The sequence below is a fragment of the Ictalurus punctatus genome, chromosome 12, assembly GCF_001660625.3.
Source record: "Ictalurus punctatus breed USDA103 chromosome 12, Coco_2.0, whole genome shotgun sequence".
Lineage (NCBI taxonomy): Eukaryota > Metazoa > Chordata > Actinopteri > Siluriformes > Ictaluridae > Ictalurus > Ictalurus punctatus.
Window position 1 is genome coordinate 13,144,860 of NC_030427.2, and position 22,285 is coordinate 13,167,144.

General features: G+C 40.4%; 1 protein-coding gene across 1 annotated transcript in view; it reads left to right on the forward strand.

The window, feature by feature from the left end:
• The window catches only part of kalrnb (kalirin RhoGEF kinase b), an 86,937-nt gene that overhangs the window by 34,289 nt on the left and 30,363 nt on the right, over positions 1 to 22,285 (forward strand). The window contains exons 15-33 of the mRNA XM_053684135.1: positions 5,377 to 5,543; positions 6,735 to 6,854; positions 9,117 to 9,335; positions 9,511 to 9,660; positions 12,127 to 12,241; positions 12,374 to 12,489; positions 12,877 to 12,999; positions 13,392 to 13,574; positions 14,213 to 14,337; positions 14,547 to 14,613; positions 15,269 to 15,378; positions 15,507 to 15,576; positions 16,358 to 16,447; positions 18,180 to 18,272; positions 18,376 to 18,487; positions 18,695 to 18,885; positions 19,898 to 19,999; positions 20,112 to 20,254; positions 20,478 to 20,580. Of these exons, the coding sequence (XP_053540110.1) occupies positions 5,377 to 5,543; positions 6,735 to 6,854; positions 9,117 to 9,335; positions 9,511 to 9,660; positions 12,127 to 12,241; positions 12,374 to 12,489; positions 12,877 to 12,999; positions 13,392 to 13,574; positions 14,213 to 14,337; positions 14,547 to 14,613; positions 15,269 to 15,378; positions 15,507 to 15,576; positions 16,358 to 16,447; positions 18,180 to 18,272; positions 18,376 to 18,487; positions 18,695 to 18,885; positions 19,898 to 19,999; positions 20,112 to 20,254; positions 20,478 to 20,580 (2,399 nt within the window). The remainder of the gene's footprint in view (positions 1 to 5,376; positions 5,544 to 6,734; positions 6,855 to 9,116; positions 9,336 to 9,510; positions 9,661 to 12,126; positions 12,242 to 12,373; positions 12,490 to 12,876; positions 13,000 to 13,391; positions 13,575 to 14,212; positions 14,338 to 14,546; positions 14,614 to 15,268; positions 15,379 to 15,506; positions 15,577 to 16,357; positions 16,448 to 18,179; positions 18,273 to 18,375; positions 18,488 to 18,694; positions 18,886 to 19,897; positions 20,000 to 20,111; positions 20,255 to 20,477; positions 20,581 to 22,285) is intronic.

Here is a 22,285-nt window from a genome sequence, read left to right on the forward strand (position 1 = left end):
TGCCATGACGACAGACCCCCTCGCTAGTCACCGCCGGGTTGCCGACGGACATGGTCCATCGTTCACATCCACGGTTTGCGGTTTGTGCAACGCAGGCTCCTGTACACGCCACCTTGTCACGCACCTATTACGTTCCCATGGGAACCGCCTCCTCCTGCTGCCTGGTGTGGAGTTGCCATGGAGACTGCATCACGCTGCCCGCAGGGAGTAACTGTGGGGGTGAAATGAGAGTAAAGGAGGGGTAAAATATCCTTTACTGCTCCAGCAGACTGAAACACACAGACAGTAGTGCCATAATGCATATGGTGCGTGCGTGTGAGTGTGTATGTGTGTGTGCATGCATACAAATATTTGTGCAGACGTGAGAGAAATTTTAAGAGAGAACAAAATGGTGTTTCCCGCACCACTGGGTAGCTGGGTCACTCGGTGGTTCCGCACAAGCACTCACCTGGACGCTGTGTCCTCTCTCTCTCGCTCCTCACACACTTTTTTTTAACAATTACACACGGAACCGAGATGTCACGCTATGCTCATCTTATCTCACTAGTGCCTCCTGCTGGATGCCTCTACACTTGTATCCCTGCTCTGTTTAATCTGCTCCCCATTCCGACACATGAAAGGCTGCCAGTTATCATGGGAACGAATTATGACATGACAATGCACTAGGTAATTATATATATTTTTAAAAATCCACTGACTGTGAGGCAAAATTTGGGAATTTCTGGTTTATTATTTATCTCCAAATTGAGTCAGAAATGCACAGTTAACTACAGAATTACTGGCACACTTCATGAAAATGAATAAAACTAAACAGAATGTCACCATTAACTCCCTCCTTCCTTCTAGGATATAAATAAACAAACAAAACATGAGTGAGACATAGAACAGGTGAACACAATCAGGTAACACTGCAATGATAGGGTCAGGGTCGGACAATAGAATAGGAATAATACAGAAGCAAAAGCGCGTGATATGAATCCAAATTGACCAGAAAAGGGCAAACGCTGTTTACATTGTCATGTGCTTTTGTTGCTTTTCTAGTCCTGTCTCAACCCCTGTCCTGTCATTTGAGTGTTACCTGATTGTGTTCACCTGTTCTGTGTCTCACCTTAATAATAATAATAATAAACTTTATTTTATAGAACGCCATTAAAAGTAGCTTAATAAGTAGCACAATAAAAAAAGTAAACATCAACAAGCAAATGCTAGTTTAAAAAAGTATGTCTTGAGTTTAAAAATGTCATAAGTTTGAGCTTCCCTAAGTTCAAGAGAAAGAGAGTTCCAAAGGGAAGGCGCATAGACAGAAAAAGCCCTGTCACCCATAGATCATAAGCGGGTTTGTGGAACAGTCAACAAATTAGACTGTGAGGAGCGCAGTCTGCGATTTGGAGTGTAAGGGATTAACAATGCAGATAAATAATGAGGAGCCAAGCCATGTAATGCTTTGTATGTCAGCATCATAATTTTAAAATCGACGCGAACCTGACCGGGAGCCAGTGCACCATAAGGACTATATATTACAGGAGAAATATGATTGCATGTCTCGGTCCCAGTCAGGATCCTGTGTTTTGTACATATTGGAGCTTATTATGTGTGGCTTTAGAAACTCCGGCTAAAAGGGTGTTACAGTAATCCATCCAAGAGACAACGAATGAGTTTATCAGCTTTTCAGCTACAGAGAAATTTACCTAAGGGTGCAATTTTGCTATAAAACTATATTTAAACTGTTAAAGTATCCTTTTTTCACCTCAGAAATATAGCAAGATTGTACAAAAGAATCAAATAGAAGACCGGCATCAAAAATGACTCCAAGGTTCCTCATTTTACTCTGAATCTCCCAAACAGAGCCATCAACAGAGACAGTGAACCAGCTTTGAGAATTTGATGACGGGAACCTGTAAGCATAACTTCAGTTTTACTGCTATTCAGACAGAGAAAAATTGTTATATCATATTTTTCATTCATTCATGTTTTTATTTCAGAAAGAAAGTCAGAAAGAAAACAAACATCAAGATTTTCCCCAGATTTTGACTGTATATAGATTTGGGTATAGTCAGCATATAAGTGTTAACAGAGGCCGAGTGATCGCAGGAGATGCCCAAGTGGAGATAAATATACATTGAAAAGTAAAGGGCCTAAAACTGAGCCCTGAGGAACACCAGTGAGTACACAGCTAATGTCAAACCTGGAACCACCCATAGAATTAAACTGGGAACAGTCAGTAAAATAGGATTTAAACCAGTTTAAATCTGTCCCTGACACACCAAAAACTCTTTCAAGGCAGGTAAGTAAAAGACCATGATCAAGATGGATGAGAATTGAAGTTGGTCCAGAATCAGAAGCCATCAACAAGTCATTGGTAACTTTGACCAAAGCCTGTGAAATTTACGAAAACCTGACTGAATGGGTTCAAAGAGGTTATTAATTGCAAGATGATTACACAATAGAGAGGCAACAAACCCGCTCAAGTACTTTTGCCAAAAACGGAAGATTTGAGAAAGGACGAAATTTGTTAAAATCATCCTGGGGCAGCATTTTCTTTTTTTGGTGTTACAGCAGCATTACTTTAATGCTGCTGGAACAACCCCAGTCTCCAATGAATCATTTATAATACTAAGGATAGAAGGGCACCAAACATCGAAGCAAGATTTAAATAAGCTTGTGGGAATAGGATCAAACAAACAAGTGGTAAGTTTCATGCTAGATACCTCTCTTGCAAGAGCCTCAGTATCAAGCTGTGAGAAACCAGAGAAACACCAGAGAACTCAGATGGACGAAAGAGTGAAACTTGTTTGCGAACATTATCGATTTTAGAATTTAAAAAACTGAAGAAAAGAATTACATACTGTAGCAGCATTAACTTGAAGCAATCTATTTATAGTTTGGAACAAGCGTCTGGGATTTCCTTGATTGCTTACAATAGTCTGAGAGAAATAAGATGATCTTTCGGTCTCAATTAATGCTCTGTAGTCACCCAGAAGATCCTTCCAAGCTTGATAATAGACATTCAAGCCTCTAATGCGCCATTTACGCTCCACTTTCTGACAAGCAACCTTTCTAATGCACTGATTTTCATTATACCAGGGAGCAGAGCGGGCGAAAGTAACCTTACGTGACCTTGGTTGAGCAAAAGAGTCTAGATTAGTAGCAAGAGAAGAATTTAACTATAACACTTTCCCCTCCAATGATGTAGGATGTAAATTACTTAAAGTGGAAATAACAGAATTGGGAAAAAAAAAACTGTCTGATGAATAGACTTCTACTTCCGGAAAGTTACTGTTCGGATGGTAGGCTCATTTGAATGATACAGATCCGGATTAAAGAAGACAGCTGAATGATCCGACAGTCTACAGATGTCAAGAGATGAGAAATGTGATACAAACGAGCCATTTACATTCACAAGATTCAGAGTCGGGTCAGTTACAAACTGTGACAAGTTAAATCAAGTAACGACGGAAATTCTTAAGCCGTCACTCCGCTCCACATGATTGTTAACGTCCCCCACAATTAAAATTCTGTCAAACTTCTCTACTCAATGTTGACATAAAACCTGCATGTGTCTTAGTCTTTGGTGGTTTATAGACTGTAGCGATGATGGTAGATATAGGAGCAGAAATACTCAAGACCCGGCATTCAAATGATGAAGTGGGGAACGGACACAGAGCTTATGTTGAACTTCAGATTGTAAACCACAATAATGCCTCTGCCTCCGCCAGATAACCTCGGGAGATCTAATACTCCAACGCCCGCTGGAGTGATCTGGTTAAACAGGAGCCCATCATTTTCTTTATGCCAGGTTTCAGTTAAAAACAATAAGTCCAGCTTTTTATCTGTAAGAAGATCCATTAAAAGCAGCTCCTTGTTATTCACGGAGCAGGCATTAAATAATGCGGCATAAGCCAGGCTCTGAAGCGGAAACGACAGTGGTTTAATCTCCACGCCGGGAACCAATATTAAATTACTGTGATAAAACACCAGTATAAAACAGTTTGTTGGTCTTACGTCGACAGGTAGGGACAAAGACGTTAGGAGAGGATGAGACAGCAAAACTGCACCTCAAACCCCGATGGATATATCGTTTAGGACATAGCAAGCAGAGTTCTTAGAGTCTTTAGCTAGACAGTAAGAGCTCTGCTTTAAATTCAGAAGTTGGCGTGCAGTGTACCTTAGGGCCATGGTCATTAAGTGCACATACACAGCCAGATTTTGCAAGCATTGATTCCCTGTTGCACGTGTGGAACACCGAAGTCAGAACAATAGTCCAAATTATATGAAATGGCACCACATCGCAACCATAGAGGCACCGAAAACAATATATCTTAAATAGAACAAACAAAATGGTGAGAGGAGCGGCAGCCAAACGCACCAGCATACCCTGTCAAACTATGTCTTATATATATATATATATATATATATATATATATATATATATATATATATATATATATATATATATATATATATATATATGTATGTATATATATATATCCTGCTCGTTCTGTGTTTCTTTGCTGCGAAGTCTCCTCAAATTCCATATGTTCCCCATCTGATAGTTTATGGTCCTTCTTTGTCTTGTTTGTTTACCTTGACCCCTGCTATGTTTTATGACTACGATTCCTGAACTCCATATATTAAAGAGCACACTTTTTAACAATTTTTTTTGGAACAAAATTCTTTTTAAAAGCTTACCCAAGTAGTAAATAATTTAAACGCTCGTTTCAAAAATGACAGGCATCCCACAATGAATATTTACAGAAGCCTCCCCTGGAGACAAAAGCAACACTGAGCCTCTTCCTGTAATGTCTAACAAGGTGGGAGAAAATTTTGTAACTCAAGAATTGCTTCCTGAGAGCAAGATTAATGGCATCGCGAATTCCGCTAAGTACCGGGATATTTTATCTCAAAAGCCACTTGCTATTGCTGTGAAGATAAGACTTGGCAGTAGTCTATGGGAAACCTGTGGTGTGAATTGAAGAGGGAAGACTGCATGCACAAACCCAAGAATGTAAAAAATGTCAAATGTTCCGCACTGAGAGGGGTCCAGGGTTCTCCACAAGTGTCTCAAACCTTGTCAGACATTCCAGCAGGACTGTTATTATCACTAGAGGAGGCCTACCATTAAGATGCTAATTGGAAGGGTGCCAGTTTTTTTTGTTGTTGTTGCTAATTTTGCAGGATGTACTAAAATGGGGAATGAGCATTTTCAATTAAAACTGTACAGCGTCCTGATTTACGGTCAAAATATTGATCGTATCATTCATTTCTATGGAGGGTGCCAATAATTTTGGAGTTAAGTTAATTATTTCTCTCTCTCTCTCTCTCTCTCTCTCTCTCTCTCTGTTTCTCTGTGTGTGTGTGTGTGTGTGTGTGGTGTAGGTATGGAGCTGAGTGGAGAGAAGGATGTGGATCTGGCAGCTCAGGTTCAGGAGCTGCTGGAGTTTCTGCACGAGAAACAGCACGAGTTGGAGCTGAGCGCCGAACACACACACAAGCGCCTCGAACAGTGTTTACAGCTTCGCCACCTACAGGCTGAAGTCAAACAGGTCTGTGTGTGTGTGTGTGTGTGTGTGTGTGTGTGTGTGTGTGTATTCACGCACCACATTGCCCAATCCTCATTACGCACGCACACACCTGGCATTTTTTTGCTGATAGTTTAGTTTCCATTGTCATGTCAGCAAAACTGAAAAAACCCAGTGCTTTGATGCTCGATGCTGTCTGAGTCTCTAAGTGATGCCATTACCTCTAAGTGTGAATGCCAGCTGATGGTGTAGCACTCTCTCTCTCTCACACACTCTCTCTCTCTCTCTCTCTCTCTCTCTCTCTCTCTCTCTCTCTCTCTCTCTCTCTCTTTCCGACCGGCATGTACAGTGTGGGTTGCACTTCCTGTCCAGCAGAGAAGTGAATCAGTTGAAAAGCATGATTGTTTCTCTGGCCTTGAGCAGCAGACAGGAAGACTAGCTCAGATGCAGCCATAATTCAACCCTCATGACACCACAGCACTGTCAAATTCTCTATTCTGATTGTTCAAAATCTGGTGATTCATGTTCTATAACAGCAGCTCTGACAGTAGCTCCAGCTGCAAATCACAGGTTTATATTAATGCCCTCGTGCTAATACATTACACAGGGACTCGTCCGGCTGCCGCTCCACATAAACGCACGAAACATTTGTATTATTGTTCATTTGGTGAAGTTTTTGGAAGGAGTCTCCAGTGTAACAGTCAATAAGTATTCTGACATGGAAAGTCTTCAGGACAGAGGACTTTGCTCTTTATGGGTTCTCTGTAACATGACAAAAAGTCAATATTTTGTCTTATTAACTTTAAAAGAGCAGAAAAGAGAGACTGCTGAGGGAGCTACGAATTATAGCTGCTATAATTTAAGTAATAACAAGAAATAATACTATATGTATTAATATAATAATACTAATTCTATTAGACTAATATAATACTATAATACTAACAGTCAACAGGAAAATGTATGATGTGTTCCTAGGTGTGGCAAATTTCTGTGGAATAATAAAACATACTGTTATAAAATAAATAATCGACTTTAGGGTTTAACATGAACTCTGCTCCATCAGATTACTCTCTCATTGATTATTTTCCTATAATAGCATGTTAGGGGTTTTATGCCTATGGGGCTCTTGGGAATAGTTGAACTACTAAATGTGTATATGTGTATAAACACTGTGTGTGTGTGTGTGTGTGTGTGTGTGTGTGTGTGTGTGTGCAGGTTCTCGGCTGGATCCGTAATGGCGAGTCCATGCTTACGGCGAATACGGTGAATGCCGGGTCTCTGTCTGAAGCAGAGCAGCTGCAGAGAGAGCACGAGCAGTTCCAGCTCGCCATTGAGGTAATGACATCATCAGCTTATACTTCGATGTAGTGTCTTCAATTAGTTTCACTATTTAACCGGTTCTGTGTATTGTTCCTGCCAACTTCTGTCTCATGAAAGCGTTGAGCAGTACTCTTCCTGTTGGGGTGGAGCTCAATTTAGGGTCATAACATTTTAAACGAAAGCCTGAGACACAGAAAAAGTTGTCAGGTGCACTGCATTGATTGCTTTACAATACTGATAGTTCAGACTCATCAGATATATTCTCCCAATATATTGGCAGCGGTTTGTCATTTTTAGAGCCCTCTGCTTCCTGTAATGTTAATTGCAATTGCAGTGAAAACAAACTACTCCACCCCTTTTGCTGAAATTATGGCGAATGAACCGAAGAATGAACTAGCAGAAGTATTTAAATTTACTACTACTACTACTAATAATAATAATGATAGTAATAATAAGCTTATTCATTTATTACAAGTTTTAGTTTGATAAGTATTTAGTTGATTCGTTTATTATAAACGCCTGGGAACGTGTTTGTTCCCTAAAGTGCCATCTGCATCAGCAATGCACCTGCGAGAAACTTTAAAGTGCCCACGAAACTTTTGACTACATCAACACTCAGTAAATATGTGAGATGATTTTAATTCAGCAAATTGCCTCCTATAATTCACAACTAATGAGAGCTGGTTTAAACCGGAGCTTGCGAGCGAGCGCAAGAGCAACTCTGATTGTATGCCAAAGCGTTGCCTCTGCCAGACACTCCAGAGGCAATCAAGGTTAAAACGCTGCAGTGCACCAGGTTCATTTTTTAAATGTAATTATATTTCTTCTTCCATTTGTTCGTAAACAAACGCTGGGTTAGAAAGCAGCTATTCATTTCTGTACTAATAAAAGGGGACAGATGGATTAAATGATGCTGGTGCCAAGGAAGGACTAAGAAAGTACAGACAACCGAAGCAGTTAGAGTTAACTCAGCCACAAACTGAGATGGTGTTAAACAAGGAAGTTCAATAGAGAATTAAATTAATAACCAAAGCTGAATTTGACCCCCAAATGCACGAGGCACAATGTTGACTGTGAAAGTTAAAGTATATGCCACGCTTACTTGTTAGCTATATTAGCCCTCTACTTATAGCACAAAAGAGAGACTAAAATCTTATTATTTTTATGGGTTTCGTCTTTTCGATAGAACTTTTAAGTGTGCACTATACTTTTTTTTTTTTTTACTAAGAGTGTATTTATTTTTCAAAAAGGATTCATTTTTAACTGCTTCAATTCACCTTCTTACTTAATCTCTGTAATAAAAATCTGATGTCATGGCGTCCCATCCAGAATAGGCTCCAAATCCACCTCAGCTCTAATCAGGATAAAGCACTTACTGAAGATGAATTATCAGAGAAACTGAACTGAGCCCATAAAGTTTCCTGTTCGAATTTCAAGCACTGATTCTGATGACACTTTTACTAAAACAAAAAGTTTTATTGGAGAACGTGGGGCATTTCTTTTTAGAGGAATAATTAGAAGTCGTAATTCACAAATAAATCACAGAAATAAATTAAGGCTTAGTGTGGCTTTTGGAAATGCAGGCATCAGAGAACGAGCTAGGTTCTGGCAGAAATATGATTAATTATTATATATTTTTAATGATTAGCATTACAATTTTTTTTATGTAGCACGTTTTAAGCAGTTTTATAAAGGACTTTTTTGCAGCGTGCATAAAAACAGTGACAAAAATGTTTTAAAAAGAAAAAAAAGAAGACATTAAAGAGATTTTTTTAAAAGACTTTAAGACCTGACTAAGTATGCCCGTCAATTACACAATGGTTTTCACTGTACCCTGTGTGGCCTCTTACTCAATTTTAAGGCAACAAAAGTAAATTGAATAATAAAAAAAGACAGTAAGCTTAATTTAATTAAAATCTCTCTGAAGTGCCTAGAAATGTGCAGCGTTAGTTGATGTTTTGATTTAATTTCTACTGAAACAGAAAGTCAGGGACGGACATATCGATTGCTTCCTCCCCCTTTTAAAATAGCCAATAGCATTTAGCTTACCTCACAGCTTGAGCTAAGCTGTACTTGGCACAAGCCCGAGCAATAACTTTGTGTTTCGGCAAGGTGATTTTTATAATGTTGGGGGGCGGGACACTTCAGATTCTCGAGAGAAAATCTGATGAGAATATTGCTTGATAAAAAAGTGACCGAGCAGGTGCATGTCTAACAGAAGTATAAGTTCATGTGTAAGTGATCATTAAAGCTAAGTTTAACTCTTTGTGCCTCCAGTCACTTCTCCATGCAGATTCACTCCAGAGGACACATCAGAGCGCTCTCCAGCTACAGCAGAGAGCAGAGATGATGCTGCAGGCCGGCCATTACGACCCGGACGCCGTTCGAGCCTGCGCTGAGACCGTGGCGCTGCACTGGCAGACGCTCATGCTGAAAATGGAGGATCGACTCAAGCTGGTCAACGCCTCAGTGGCCTTCTATAAGACCTCCGAGCAGGTGCTGTGTGTAGTGTGGAGGAGTGTGCGTCTCTTATCCGCAGAAACTAAACTTTAATTATTTACGTTCCGCAAATGTAAAACAGTTACATGAACCGTATTAAGCTTTCGTTTAAATATCATTATTAAATGTTGTCCTATGTTGTGTTTTTGGCATGTGTGTGTGACCCACGCAGGTGTGTAACGTGCTGGAGAGTCTGGAACAGGAGTACAGGCGGGAGGAGGACTGGTGTGGAGCGCACGACAAACTCGGCTCTACGTCAGACACGGACCACGTGTCTCCTCTCATCAGCAAGCACCTGGAACAAAAAGAGGCCTTTCTCAAGGTTAAACACACACCCACACACTTTACTCACGTATTTACTCACGTGTTTACCCACATGCATATACACAAACACACTGCATCTGTCCCGACACACCTGCCTCTGTTTGGCTAAGAGCCTGGAAACACCCCTACATTTTACAATCCCTACAACTTGTAAATGCTTCTGTAGCATATTCAAATGAGTTGATTAAAACCCTTACAAGTTTGCATCCAAAACAGTTGAATACATTTTAATATATGAATACAGCTCTGTCTAGACTCTCGAGGCTTTGCGTCAAACATCCAAGTAATTCATTTTGATTTGATTTTTTGTTTTAAAGCATGGAAACATTACAGGTTTTTGTTGCTTAGTACTCATTTCAAAATGCTTTGAAACAGTATTTGTGACGGGGTTATACACGCTGTAGGACTACACGGTAATTATGTGAGCACATTGTGCATATACTCGCACATGGAGTGTTAAAAGTGATATCTACTGCTGGGCAAGTCAGATCCCAAACATCCCTGTCTGTCTAATGCAGGGGTGTCCAATCTTATCCGGAAAGGGCCGGTGTGGGTGCAGGTTTTCATTCCAACCAAGCAGGAGGCACACCTGATTCCACCTGTTTAATCAGTTGATCTGGGCTTTCAATAGACACAGGTGTGGCTTCTGCTTGGTTGGAATGAAAACCTGCACCCACACCGGCCCTTTCCAGATAAGATTGGACGCCCCTGCTCTAAAGGTACGTTCACACACACACAGCGATTTTATCGCTGCAAATCGCCAGTCGCTTTACTCTGAAGTTGTCAGTAGGCGTTCCTACTACTGGTTGCCATGGTAACATTTATCAGTGGGTTGCGCAACTAGCATTCCACAAACCAGTTTTCTTGCCATTAAAATGAAATATTCAGGAGGGAGAGCACTTGTATATAAAATTCGCCAGTATATATATGCATCCTATGAGATGAAGGAGAAGCAGCGTGTGATCTTTGCCATCACAGTCATTTAAATGGTCTGCACTTTTGGTCTGCTTTTTCCAAAGCGCTTTACACTGTGTCTCATTCACCCATTCACACGCACAAACCAATGGTTTGGCAACTTGGGGTTCAGTGTCTTGCCCAAGGACACTTCGGCATGTGGAGTCACGTGGGCCGGGAATCGAACCGCCAACCCTACGATTAGTGCACAACCCGCGCTACCACCTGAGCCACAGCCGCCCAAACTACAGTACGTGTATCCATCTACAGTATGTGCGGCGAAAGCACAAGCACTGGACTGTCTGGGTCAAACGAAACAACTCAGACTTGCAGGCAGTATGGCGGATCACAGATTGCGTGTCCTCTACTGTCTTCTCTCCCACTAGGAGTCACTGCACCAAGTCGCTCAAAATTTGTATGACGTTGAAATTTTCTCAGCTTTGTCGCGTTGCTGGACACGCCCACAACTGTCATCAACGGTCGCTGTCGCAGTAAGTCGCCAGCTCTCAATGAAAATGCGTCTCTGGACGCTTTGTAGCTGCGAGTCGCTGTATGTGTGAACGTACCTTCATGTTTCCATATCGACCTGTAAGATGTCAGGTCAGCTATTCTAGAATATGTTAACTCTTAGATGAATTATAGCTTTATGCCAGCTGCATTTGTGTGTTGGTAGAAAAGAAAACATGATTTCTGTTCAAAAATATCATCAAGGTTGTCTGGGGATTTTACTCAAGTCTGGGGAAAAGCCTACCGATTCTTTTCTTACAAAACAAAACAAAAAACCCTGCAGGACAATCATATAAAATAAATTCTGCATTTTAAAACACAAAGGAAAATTGTTGCTTGACTTTTTTAAACTGGTTGTTCTGCTATTACTGCTCAATAGTTCTTTTTCTGATTCCTTTTGTTTGAAAATTTTCATTTCATTGAATTATTTGTGAAGGCATCTTTGCTTTATAAGCTTCACCTGTTTTTTTTGTTGTCAAATTGACTCCTTTTTCCGCTCCCAAGGGACTCACCAGTAAAGCATTCGCCCATCGGTGGGCAGGAGTCTAGAGAGAAAAATTGTCCGTGCCCTCTGCAAGGGAGGGGTAGTGTACTCTTGTCAATCGGAGCAACACTAGCCAATCACAGGCATATGTGAGCTCATGTATGCAGAAGAGGACAGATAGCTCTTTCCTCCGAGTGTGTTACGCTGCCCTGTGATGCATGTCTCGAAGGAAACACGTGTTTACGCCACCCTCCCCAGTTGGTATAGCTGTTAGCTAGTTAGCTAGGTGAGAGAGCGGTAGTTGGCAAGACCAAAGTGGGGTGAAAATGGGGGAAAAATCTATGTAAAAAATAAAAAGAACCCTTGTTTCAAATACTAGCATTCGGGGTACACGCTGCATGTGAATAAAGCCATGTGGGTTGTGTGCAGAAAAAAAGCAGTCCATTAAAGTAGACCTACAGCAGACCCGTGAAGTTCACTCTATATATGTCAGACAGTCGTGTGTCGGTTTGCGTGCAGGCCTGCACTCTAGCCCGCCGGAATGCCGAGGTCTTTCTGAAGTACATCCACCGCAATAACGTGAGCATGTCAGGGGTCACCAGCCACAACCGAGCACCTGAGACACAGGTTAAAGGTCGGTCACCAAAGCTTGCCTGAAATATCCCACAGCCTGCCTGCACGTTTCCTTTAAATAAGCCTGATTTCATACAGTATATGCATGTCTTTCCGTGTATTATAATGTGTGTGTGTGTTTGTGTTGTGATAGCCATCCTGAGTGAACTGCTCCAGAGAGAGAATCGTGTCCTGCATTTCTGGACGCAGAAGAAAAAGCGCTTGGACCAGTGTCAGCAGTATGTGCTGTTTGAACGCCATGTCAAGCAGGTGAAGAGGAGATTTTTGCTGACCTAAAGGACGCTTGTAGTGTTAACTGTGGCTTCGATTTGTATTAAAGAAGCCAGTGATCTCAGTGACAGACAGCTACACACTAGCTACTGTTCACCGAAAGTTTTTTGAAAACTTTTTGCTATAATGTGTCTTTGACAAAACATAATCGGGTAATAATCATTAAATATCATTTTTAAGATGGACAAAAAGTGACAAAATACATAAAAATTTAACTCAGACCTTCTAGCTTTAGATAACTGTAGTCATTATGACAAATAATAACTTTGTGTCGGGCTACATCATTTTCCTATAACAACACAGTATATAGTCCATAACAAGCCATCGTCTTACTTCTTCTTCTTCTCTCCCTGTTTTCATACTCAGGCACTGGACTGGTTGCAGGACACTGGTGAGCAGTATTTGTCCACACACACATCTCCAGGTGAAACCACAGAGAAAACTCAGGGACTACTCAAGGACTATGAGGAATTTCGTGTCTCTGCAAAGGTACATTGAGATTTGATAAAATAACTGTCAATGTTCTACTCTTAGGTGAAGCTGATAGAAAACCATGTGCTTTCTACCTGATTATTTCTCAGATTTAGGAGAAATATGTTTTAAATCAACAGAAAACAGCCCTTTTGCTAATTTAGTACTTTATAAGCCTATAGTCTTTCAAACACACACACACACACATATATATATATATATATATATATATATATATATATATATATATATATATATATATATATATATATATATATATATATATTTATACTGTATATTGATATTGATTGATTGAGTGGATTTTCTTCCATCCAATCAGATTTTCATGGTGTAAATGTCTTTCTACTGTTTCAATCAACTCTCTAAGTACAGTCTAATGTCACCTCCAGCAAACCCAGGAGAGGGTGAAGCTGTTGATCCAGCTTGCTGGCAGTCTGGTGGAGAAGGGCCATGTCCATGTGGCTGAGCTGAAGCGGTGGGTGTCCACCGTGGACAGGCGCTACCGGGACTTCTCTCAGCGCATGGGCCAGTACCGCTCTAGTCTGGACCGAGCGCTGGGACTGTGCTCGGAGGTGAGGAGCTCGTCTTCACCTACGGCCTTTCTGGATAAAGGAATAGTGCGTACAAAAAAAGCAATTGTGGCTTAATAATGAAGGAAAACCAGGAACAATCTGAAGCTGGCCCAGTGTCCATTTTGGGTGGCCCTCCCTAAACAACATTGGGCTAATGTTGGCAAAAGAGCACTTTTCACAAGAGCCCTACCCAACATTGGCCCAATGTTGACAAAGGCACACTTTTCATAACAACCCTGCAAACACTGGCCCAATGTCAGTCAATCCATTGGATAAATGTAGGGTGCCAATTACAAGGTGGACTTAAAAGTGACTGAAAGTCTGTTGGACTTGAGGGCCAACGTTGAACCAATAGACAAAATTACATTCCCAGTGGAATATCTATTGATTGGCTAATGTCAGTGTGCTACCTTAGTAGTTAGTATTATGGTTCCTGCAAGAGTGAGTCACTTTAACATAAACCACATTATCATATCATTATCCTCCTCTTCTTAGTGACTTTCTGTTTCCAGTATTCAGGGTTTCTCCTTTTCTTTTGTTTTGACCCCTTTATGTTGGTTTTATTACATTTCTAAGATCGTTTAATACAAGTTTTTTTAACAGCAGTGTATCGCAGCACACTGTGTTGTCTCTGACAGGACTATAAAGATCTGGAGTTGGACATTATCCCCGCCAGCCTGACCCACTCCGACCCGGAGGTCAACCTCAACGACCCCAACCACGAAGTCAACGAAGAGAAGAAAAAATCGGCCAGGAAGAAAGAGTGAGCTAAAATAGTGAACGCATCAAATACAGTCGTTCAGTTTTATACTTCCTTTTCCGAATCAGTTCCAGACAGTGTGTGCTCTCAGTCCAGCTTGTTACCACACATTTCTTGGCAACTAGTTCCTGGAGGAAAAGCTTTCTCTGATCAATATTTCAAAGTACAGAGTGTTTTTTGCGGAACTCAATGAAACTTTCTCTCTGCTGCAGGTACATCATGGCAGAGCTGCTGCAGACTGAGAGAGCGTACGTCAGAGATCTGCAGGAGTGTCTCGAGGTGTGCTTTTTGTACAGACCGTCCAAAAATATTGAATTCTAATTATGGTGTGTTTAATTGTATGGATTTCATGTCATATCGGGCTGACTTTACACGTTACGCCATAGCACTGTTCTCGAATTCTGATTGGTCAGATGGTGTTGATTCATTTTCTATGACAGCAGCTCAGTAGTTCTGGCTCCAAGGCAAATCGTAAGCTTATAATAATGCATGTTAAATGACAGACTGACATTTACCATTTTTGGTACTAGTCTCCAGTGGTAGCACTTTTTTCAAGAAAGAGACTGGTGATGGAAAAGCTGTTTATACCTGCTGGAACATAAGTGATAATAGGAACTAAATTATAGCGAGAACTTTATACATCAGTGAATGTAACTATAAATGGATAAAAAGTATGACTTGTTGTTCTTTAATAAATAAATAAATAAATAAACTGTTAGTGTTGTCAGATTGCTGTGGTATAAGAAGGGGTGAATCTCCACTTTATGTTGAGCCACATCACACAACCCAGATGCTGATTATTTTCCTCTAACTTCATGCCCCTGAAGTGTTTTATTTCCATACTTATAATTTAAACAGAAGATCTTAGTGCCTGGATTTGGGTTAATCATCTGTTTTTTCGAACCGACTTCTCGTGTCTTCGTTCCTTTGACAGACATTCTTGTGGGAGATGACCAGTGGCATGGATGAGATCCCACAGGGAATCGCCAATAAGGAGCATGTCATCTTTGGGAACATTCAGGAGATCTACGATTTCCATAACAAGTATATCGCATACCCTATATTTAATATTATGGGTTTATAGCTTGGAAAGTGTTTAGCTGTTCTTATTTTTATTTGATTTCCTAAGTAGTTATGAAAATAAACAAAACATTTACTACCATTGTTTGTAGCATTTTTCTGAAAGAGCTGGAGAATTATGAACAGCTTCCTGAGGATGTTGGCCATTGTTTCGTTACTTGGGTAAGAAATTATATTACTTATGTTGTCCTATCTAATATACTTTTACACCCTAGAAATGTTAATTCTGTCAATGTGAATTCTGATTGTCAAGAGGTGTTGATTAGTTTTAATAACATTGTCAGTAACAGCAGCTTTGACAGTAATTCCAGTTTCAAGATTGTTTTAATGCGCTATTGTTTCTCTAGTAATTCCTAAATCACAAAGTGTTCTAAAATGAATAATAAATTAATATTATTGAAATAGGAGAAAAATCTAAACAATATGGTGAATTTTCTGTGAGGACATATTTATGTAATATATATGGAAGGAGTCTCTGGTGTCAGTACTTTGTAGCCGTCATTAAATTTTAGACCTGGTGAAAGTGTTCAGGTCATAAAACTTTCTTGGTAACATGACACACTGCATTTTTTTGTCTCAATAATTTTAAGTTAAAAATAAAGAGTAAGGTTGGTAAGGGAACAACGGATTAATGTAACTATAAATGGATAAAAGTATGATTTGTCATTGTTTATTTAATAAAAAATTGTTGTATTGGCAAATCGCTGTGGTATTAGTGAAATAAAACAATTAGGGCATTCTGTAATTGGAAAATAATAATAATAATAATAATGCCTCCAAGTGGATTATTCCTTACATAATGTCCTATCAGTCTTCCTTTTAGTCCTGCTTGGTACTGTAGCATAAACATTACTTCATTTGCAGTGCAATTTGAATTTTAGTATTAGTTTTATGACAAGAAAATTACAGTTACTATTTCTTTCCTGGGTTTTTTTTTCTTCAGGCTGATAAGTTCCACATGTATGTCACCTACTGCAAAAACAAGCCAGACTCCAGCCAGCTGATTCAGGGTCAAGCTGGACGCTTCTTCGACGTGAGTTTCTTTTTTCTTGTTTAGGGAAAGACTCTAACTGATCTGAGGATTAAGTTCACAGTTAGATGGCAGCAGAGCGCTTCCTGTGATCCAATCTGTTCATCCCTTTTGCCTTGACTTTATCTTAGACCAAATTTTAGCACTTGTACAAAAAGTGTAATAAGAGGAATTACCCAAACAGGATGTAAGGGTCATTATGAAATCATTTTTTGTCCAATTTTTTTTTTTAATTAATTGTGGCTTAAAACACATTGTCGCTAGAATACAGAAATAGTGCTTAGGGATTTTTTGGTGCTTTTTAAAAAAAATACATATTGTGCTTCTTAAAACAGTAACACTCATTTTTTCAGCGGTGTTGCCACTCATTTAAGCAAAAGACTGTTGTTAGAAATGTGATTAGAAGTATGAAAGCAGAAAAAGTAGCCTGTTTTAATTTTTTTTCCCCTGTGTGTCATGAGAGCCACGTAATGGAGGTTAGGACGGATGCAAATGCAGATAAGAGTTTATTTAGAGAGAGACAGTCAGACAACTCCAAAACAGGAGACAATAGCGAGGTCAAGAAACAGGCAATGGGTCAGGAGATTGGCAAACAGGCATAAACAGGGCAAGGCAAGACTCGAGAACGAGAAACAAGAAGCAAGATCAACGAACATGAAACAAAACGAGGAACAGGGTACAAACGTTTGGTACGGTGATAACACTCAATACTTCGCAAAGTCATTGTGTTCAAACAGTCTCTTTATACTGTGGTTGTGAGTGCTGTGAATTCGATGCAGGTGTGGTGATTAGAATTAATGTGAGTGTTCTGGGAATTGCGGTCCATGGCGGCCATGTTTGTAGGCCGCAGTGCAGGATGGGAAATGTAGTCACTGGTTTGCTGTGATATGACACTGTGCCTCTTTGATTTCCTTTGATTCAGTGTATTATTGATTAAATAGTAAGTAAAAAATGTTTATTTGACGTTTTTAGCCATTCTTTTATGGTCGAAGAATTGTTTTCCCTGTTTTCTGTCTATTTCTTTTTTTTCAAATTTTTTTTGTTGTTTGTTGATTTATTGATTGATTGAAATGTTTTTTTTTTTTTTTTTTTTATTTTCTAGTTTTGGGTGAAACTGATGCTTGGTATCTCCAATTTCAGTGCTAATAGTTAAGGCTCTGGGTTACTGTTCAGAAAGTTGTGGGTTCAAGCTGCCACTGTTGGGCCCATGAGCAAGGCCTTACCCGTATCTGCTCCTGGGGCGCTGTATCATGGCTGACTCTGCGATCTGACCCCTGCTTCCTAAAGCCGGGTTCACGCTGTACAATTTTGGCCACGATTTGGTCGTCTGAGACAAATTTTGAGTATCCTAAAAGATTCCTATAATCCTAGGCTAAAATCTGTAATCTTTGATTGCTAGTTTGACATGTTCCCCGAAAGCCGATTAACGATTGTTGTGTTCAAATTTTTCCTCTGATTAAATTCTGGCAGTGTCAGAAGATTTGAGGCACAGTCCTGCAGTGTGGCTTCTCCTACTCCGTACAGTCTTCTTGCATGCTTCTGTTTTTCCCGTCTTGACTGTCATACAGTCTGACATTAATGACTGAGATCTCAGTTCCTACAGTGTGACACGGCTTAACAAGCTGGGATATGCGAAGATAAGAATTTCACTGTGATTTGATAAATATACTTCTAATGGTGCTGATGTGTGTGTGTGTGTGTTTGTGTGGTTGGGGGGTTTTGTTTGTTTTTTTAGGAGATCCAGAAAAGGCATGGGCTGGCCAACTCCATCTCCTCGTACCTCATCAAACCTGTGCAGAGAATCACAAAGTACCAGCTGCTGCTTAAGGTAGAGCGTGAAACTTCAGTATTACTGGCAATTAACAGGCTATGCTCAGAATGATGTGTTTTAAATGTGTTATGTGTGTATATGTGTGTGTGTGTGTTAACAGGAGTTGTTGACTTGTTGTGAAGAGGGTAAGGGGGAGATTAAGGAAGGGTTAGAGGTGATGTTGAGTGTGCCTAAACGAGCCAACGATGCTATGCATGTGAGCATGCTGGAGGGTAAGAGCTTACAGTTTTCCACATTTAACTCCATAGCAATATAAACATAAAATATAGCATGAAAACGCACTGCCAGTTTGGAATTAAGTAGATTTTAATGTTACTCCCATATCATTTTCTGATCTTTGTGTCTGATTGTCAGTCTGATCTCATTTACACCTTCGCTGATTCTAGTTCTAACCTCCACAACGTCCTTATGGATTCCAGGTTTTGATGAGAACCTGGCTGTTCAGGGTGAGCTGATACTACAGGACACATTCCAGGTTTGGGACCCCAAATCTTTGATACGCAAAGGCCGAGATCGTCACCTTTTCCTCTTCGAGATCTCGCTGGTGTTCAGCAAAGAGATGAAGGACTCGTCTGGACGCACAAAATACGTCTATAAGAGCAAATTGCTGGTAGGTTGTGCAGAGAATCAAATGTTTGACGTTATACCACAGCTGTTGAATTCTTGATTCTTATTGGTCAGAAGGTGTCGACAGGAGTTCTGGCTCAAATTCAGATCATCAGCATTGTTAAAATATGTTATCATGCATGTAGTAACATGATATTTTAAGTTTTCTGGAAGGAGACTGGAAGGAGTCTCCAGTATCCATGCTTTTTTTTTGTAACAGTCCACTGGAAAGTCTTCGAGAAACACTTCCTGTTCCTGAAGACTGTTCCCAGTTTGTTTTGTTTTTTTGCCTCATTAACTTCTGGAGAGAGAAAAAAGAGAAGCTGGTGAAGGAGCGCATTTTTATAGCTGCTATAATGTAAAGTATAATAGGAATCAACTTGTTTTGTGGATGTTCCACAACATTACATAGTTGGGGGTTCCAACCCCACGTCCACCCTCTGTGCGCGGAGTTTGCATGTTCTCCCCGTACTTCAGGGGTTTCCTCCAGGTACTCCGGTTTCCTCCAGCAGTCCAAAGACTCCAATGCTTTGTAGACTGATTGGCATTTCCATTTTGTCCATACTGTGTGAATGTGTGTGCGATTGTGCCCTGGGTTGGCACCCCGTTCTACTTTGTCCCCCGTCTTGTGCCCCGAGTTCCCCATAATAGGCTCCAGGCTCCCCCGGATAACCGGTACAGAAAATGGATGGATGGATGGAAGTATAAGTCATTCCTGAATGAATAAAAACTATGATATTTCAGTATAAGAGGAACAAAATACTTTGGGACATAAAGTATGTACGTTGTCTTTACATAAAGTTGATTATAGACTGTAAATATGTTTAACTCTGTTGCTGTATTTTTTAAAATCTTATTGTAGGTCAAAGCAACGGAGTTGTTATTTATATATATATATATTTTTTATGAATGCCTCAAGAACACCTGGCCACATTAATTGATAAAATTCAGATTTTTATTTTTCACTTAATTCTATTTTTAATGTCACTTTCCTGTCACTGTTAATGCTCTTACAGACTTCTGAGTTGGGAGTGACGGAGCACATCGAGGGAGACCCGTGTAAATTCGCTCTGTGGGCCGGACGCACCCCGACATCAGACAGCAAAACCATCCTGAAGGTAAACGTTGTGTTAGAAGTTCAAAAGTGTATTTTGCTTGTGTTAAGCTACGTTGCCTGTAGCTGTAGCCTGTGCACTCACTGTTGGACTTCCTCGTGCACTTTTCCTGTAGGCGTCCAGTATGGAGGTGAAGCAAGAGTGGATCCGGAATATCAGAGAAGTAATCCAGGAGCGTACAGTGCACCTTAAGGGGGCCCTGAAGGAGCCCATCCACCTCCCTAAAACTCCATCCAGACAGCGCAGTGTCAGCAAGAGGTCCCTAATATAATCCCTTTAACTCCTGCTTTATTCCCCTGAACTAACTTTTGTTTTGTTTTTTGTTTTTAAATCTGGCCCTTCTTGTCTCTCTCTACTCCATATTTCTCTTTTTTATCTGATTTTCGAAGTCATATAATCAATGAATAAAGCCTTACTGTGTTTATTTATTTTTTCATTTATTGGTGTTGATCATGCTTGTATTTTACATGTCATTATTTAGGGAAACCACTGAAGACGCAGACAGTCAGGGTGACGCCAGCAGCCAGCCGGACACGATCTCCATCGCATCCCGCACCTCCCAAAACACAGTGGACAGTGACAAGGTAGGACTGCAGCCGTCCTCGATGTGAGGCATTCTTTGTGACTGTAACTGTTTAGAGAGCGCAGTGATTATAAACATTTGAGCAAGAACAAGTTCTTCACAAGCAGATGGAAAAAAATAAGTTTAACGTTTTTTTTTCAAAGGGGGATCAATTCTGTGGGAGCTCAGAAGATCCAATACCTTTGGTTCATGTGAGCTCTGTTGATGTAAATGTAAATCATGTCTCATACAGTTTTTTAATATTTGATGTGGTGAGAGACAGCACGTTAACCAGGGGTGTCAGATTCATTTTAGATAACGGGCCACGTTATTGAGTTTAGTGAGAACTAACACATCAGCAACACCTCTTAAATGTTTTCAAATAGGTGCAAAGAAAAAAACGAGCGAACGCATAAGTTATTCACCCTGGTTGCTGCGAAACCTTGAAATTCGAAAGAGACATGGTAATAGTGTCAAATTTGTACCTTGCTAATGAAGAATTACACATCATTAAGACTTATTGTCAGTAGCTGTGTTTATGACCCTGAATTTATTGCTCTATTTTTTTCTCTAATGGAATAACAGAGACTATAACTTTTTTTTTTTAAAGAACTCAAAATTAATTTGGTCATTAGTACCGCAGGCCGTATGTTTGACACCCCTGCCTGCTCCTTCTAACACTTTATGATTATTAGAGTCCCCAGTTTACATGTCTACAGCTATGATTCCTCTTTGTCATGATTTGCCCAACACTGTAAGTACATTTTGATTGATAGTACAGTATGTCACCTTACTCCGGAAATTAGCTGATAAAGCTTTAACCTGCTTTATATGCGTTGTTGTTTACTTGTACCTGGAGTCGCTGTAGAGTATAATATCTGAGCAGCTCTCAAATCTGTGTTAAATTCCGAGATCTGAATACAAATGCATGTAATTGTAGTATTCGTAATATTAACGTCTCAGCGCAAGATCAAATTTGTGGTGGCTTAGTTGTTAGCACGCTTGCGTCGCACCTCCAGGGCTGGGGGTTCAAATCCTGTCTCCGTCCTGTGTGCACGAAGCTTGAATGTTCTCCCTGTGCTTCGGGGTTTCCTCTGGGCACTCTGGTTTCCTTATCCTGTCCAAAGACATGCGTTGTAGGCTGATTGGCATTCCCAAATTGTCTGTAGTGTGTAAATGGGTGTGTGAGTGTGTGTGTGCAATTGTACCCTGCGATAGGTTGGCACCCCATCCAGGGTGTCCCGTGAGTTCCCTGGGATAGGCTCCCCCATGACCCTGTGTGGGCAGTGTTAACTCGGTGGTTAAGACGTTAGGCTACTGATCGGAAGGTCGTGAGTTCAAACCCCAGCACTGCCACGCCACCACTGTTTGGCCCTCAATTGCTCAGATTTATAAATGCAATAAACATCTGCCAAATGCCATAAAATGTAAATAAGCAGTATGGAAAATGGATGAATTTGGGACAAAAGGGCCTGTGTCTGAGTAAGCAACATTAAACTGGGTGGAGAAACAGGTCATCAGTGGTGTGTGTAGAGAGGAAGGAGATGGAAAAAATTACCCTCTCCCATTATGGTACAGTGTGTTAATGGACCTGTATGTGTGTGTATATATACTGTATGTGTGTGTGTGTGGTTTGGTTTCGATGTTAGGGTGTGTCTATAATCCACACAGTAGGGTAATACAGTTTTCTCCTAGTGAATTCTTATGTTTTATGCAAAGTACAGTTC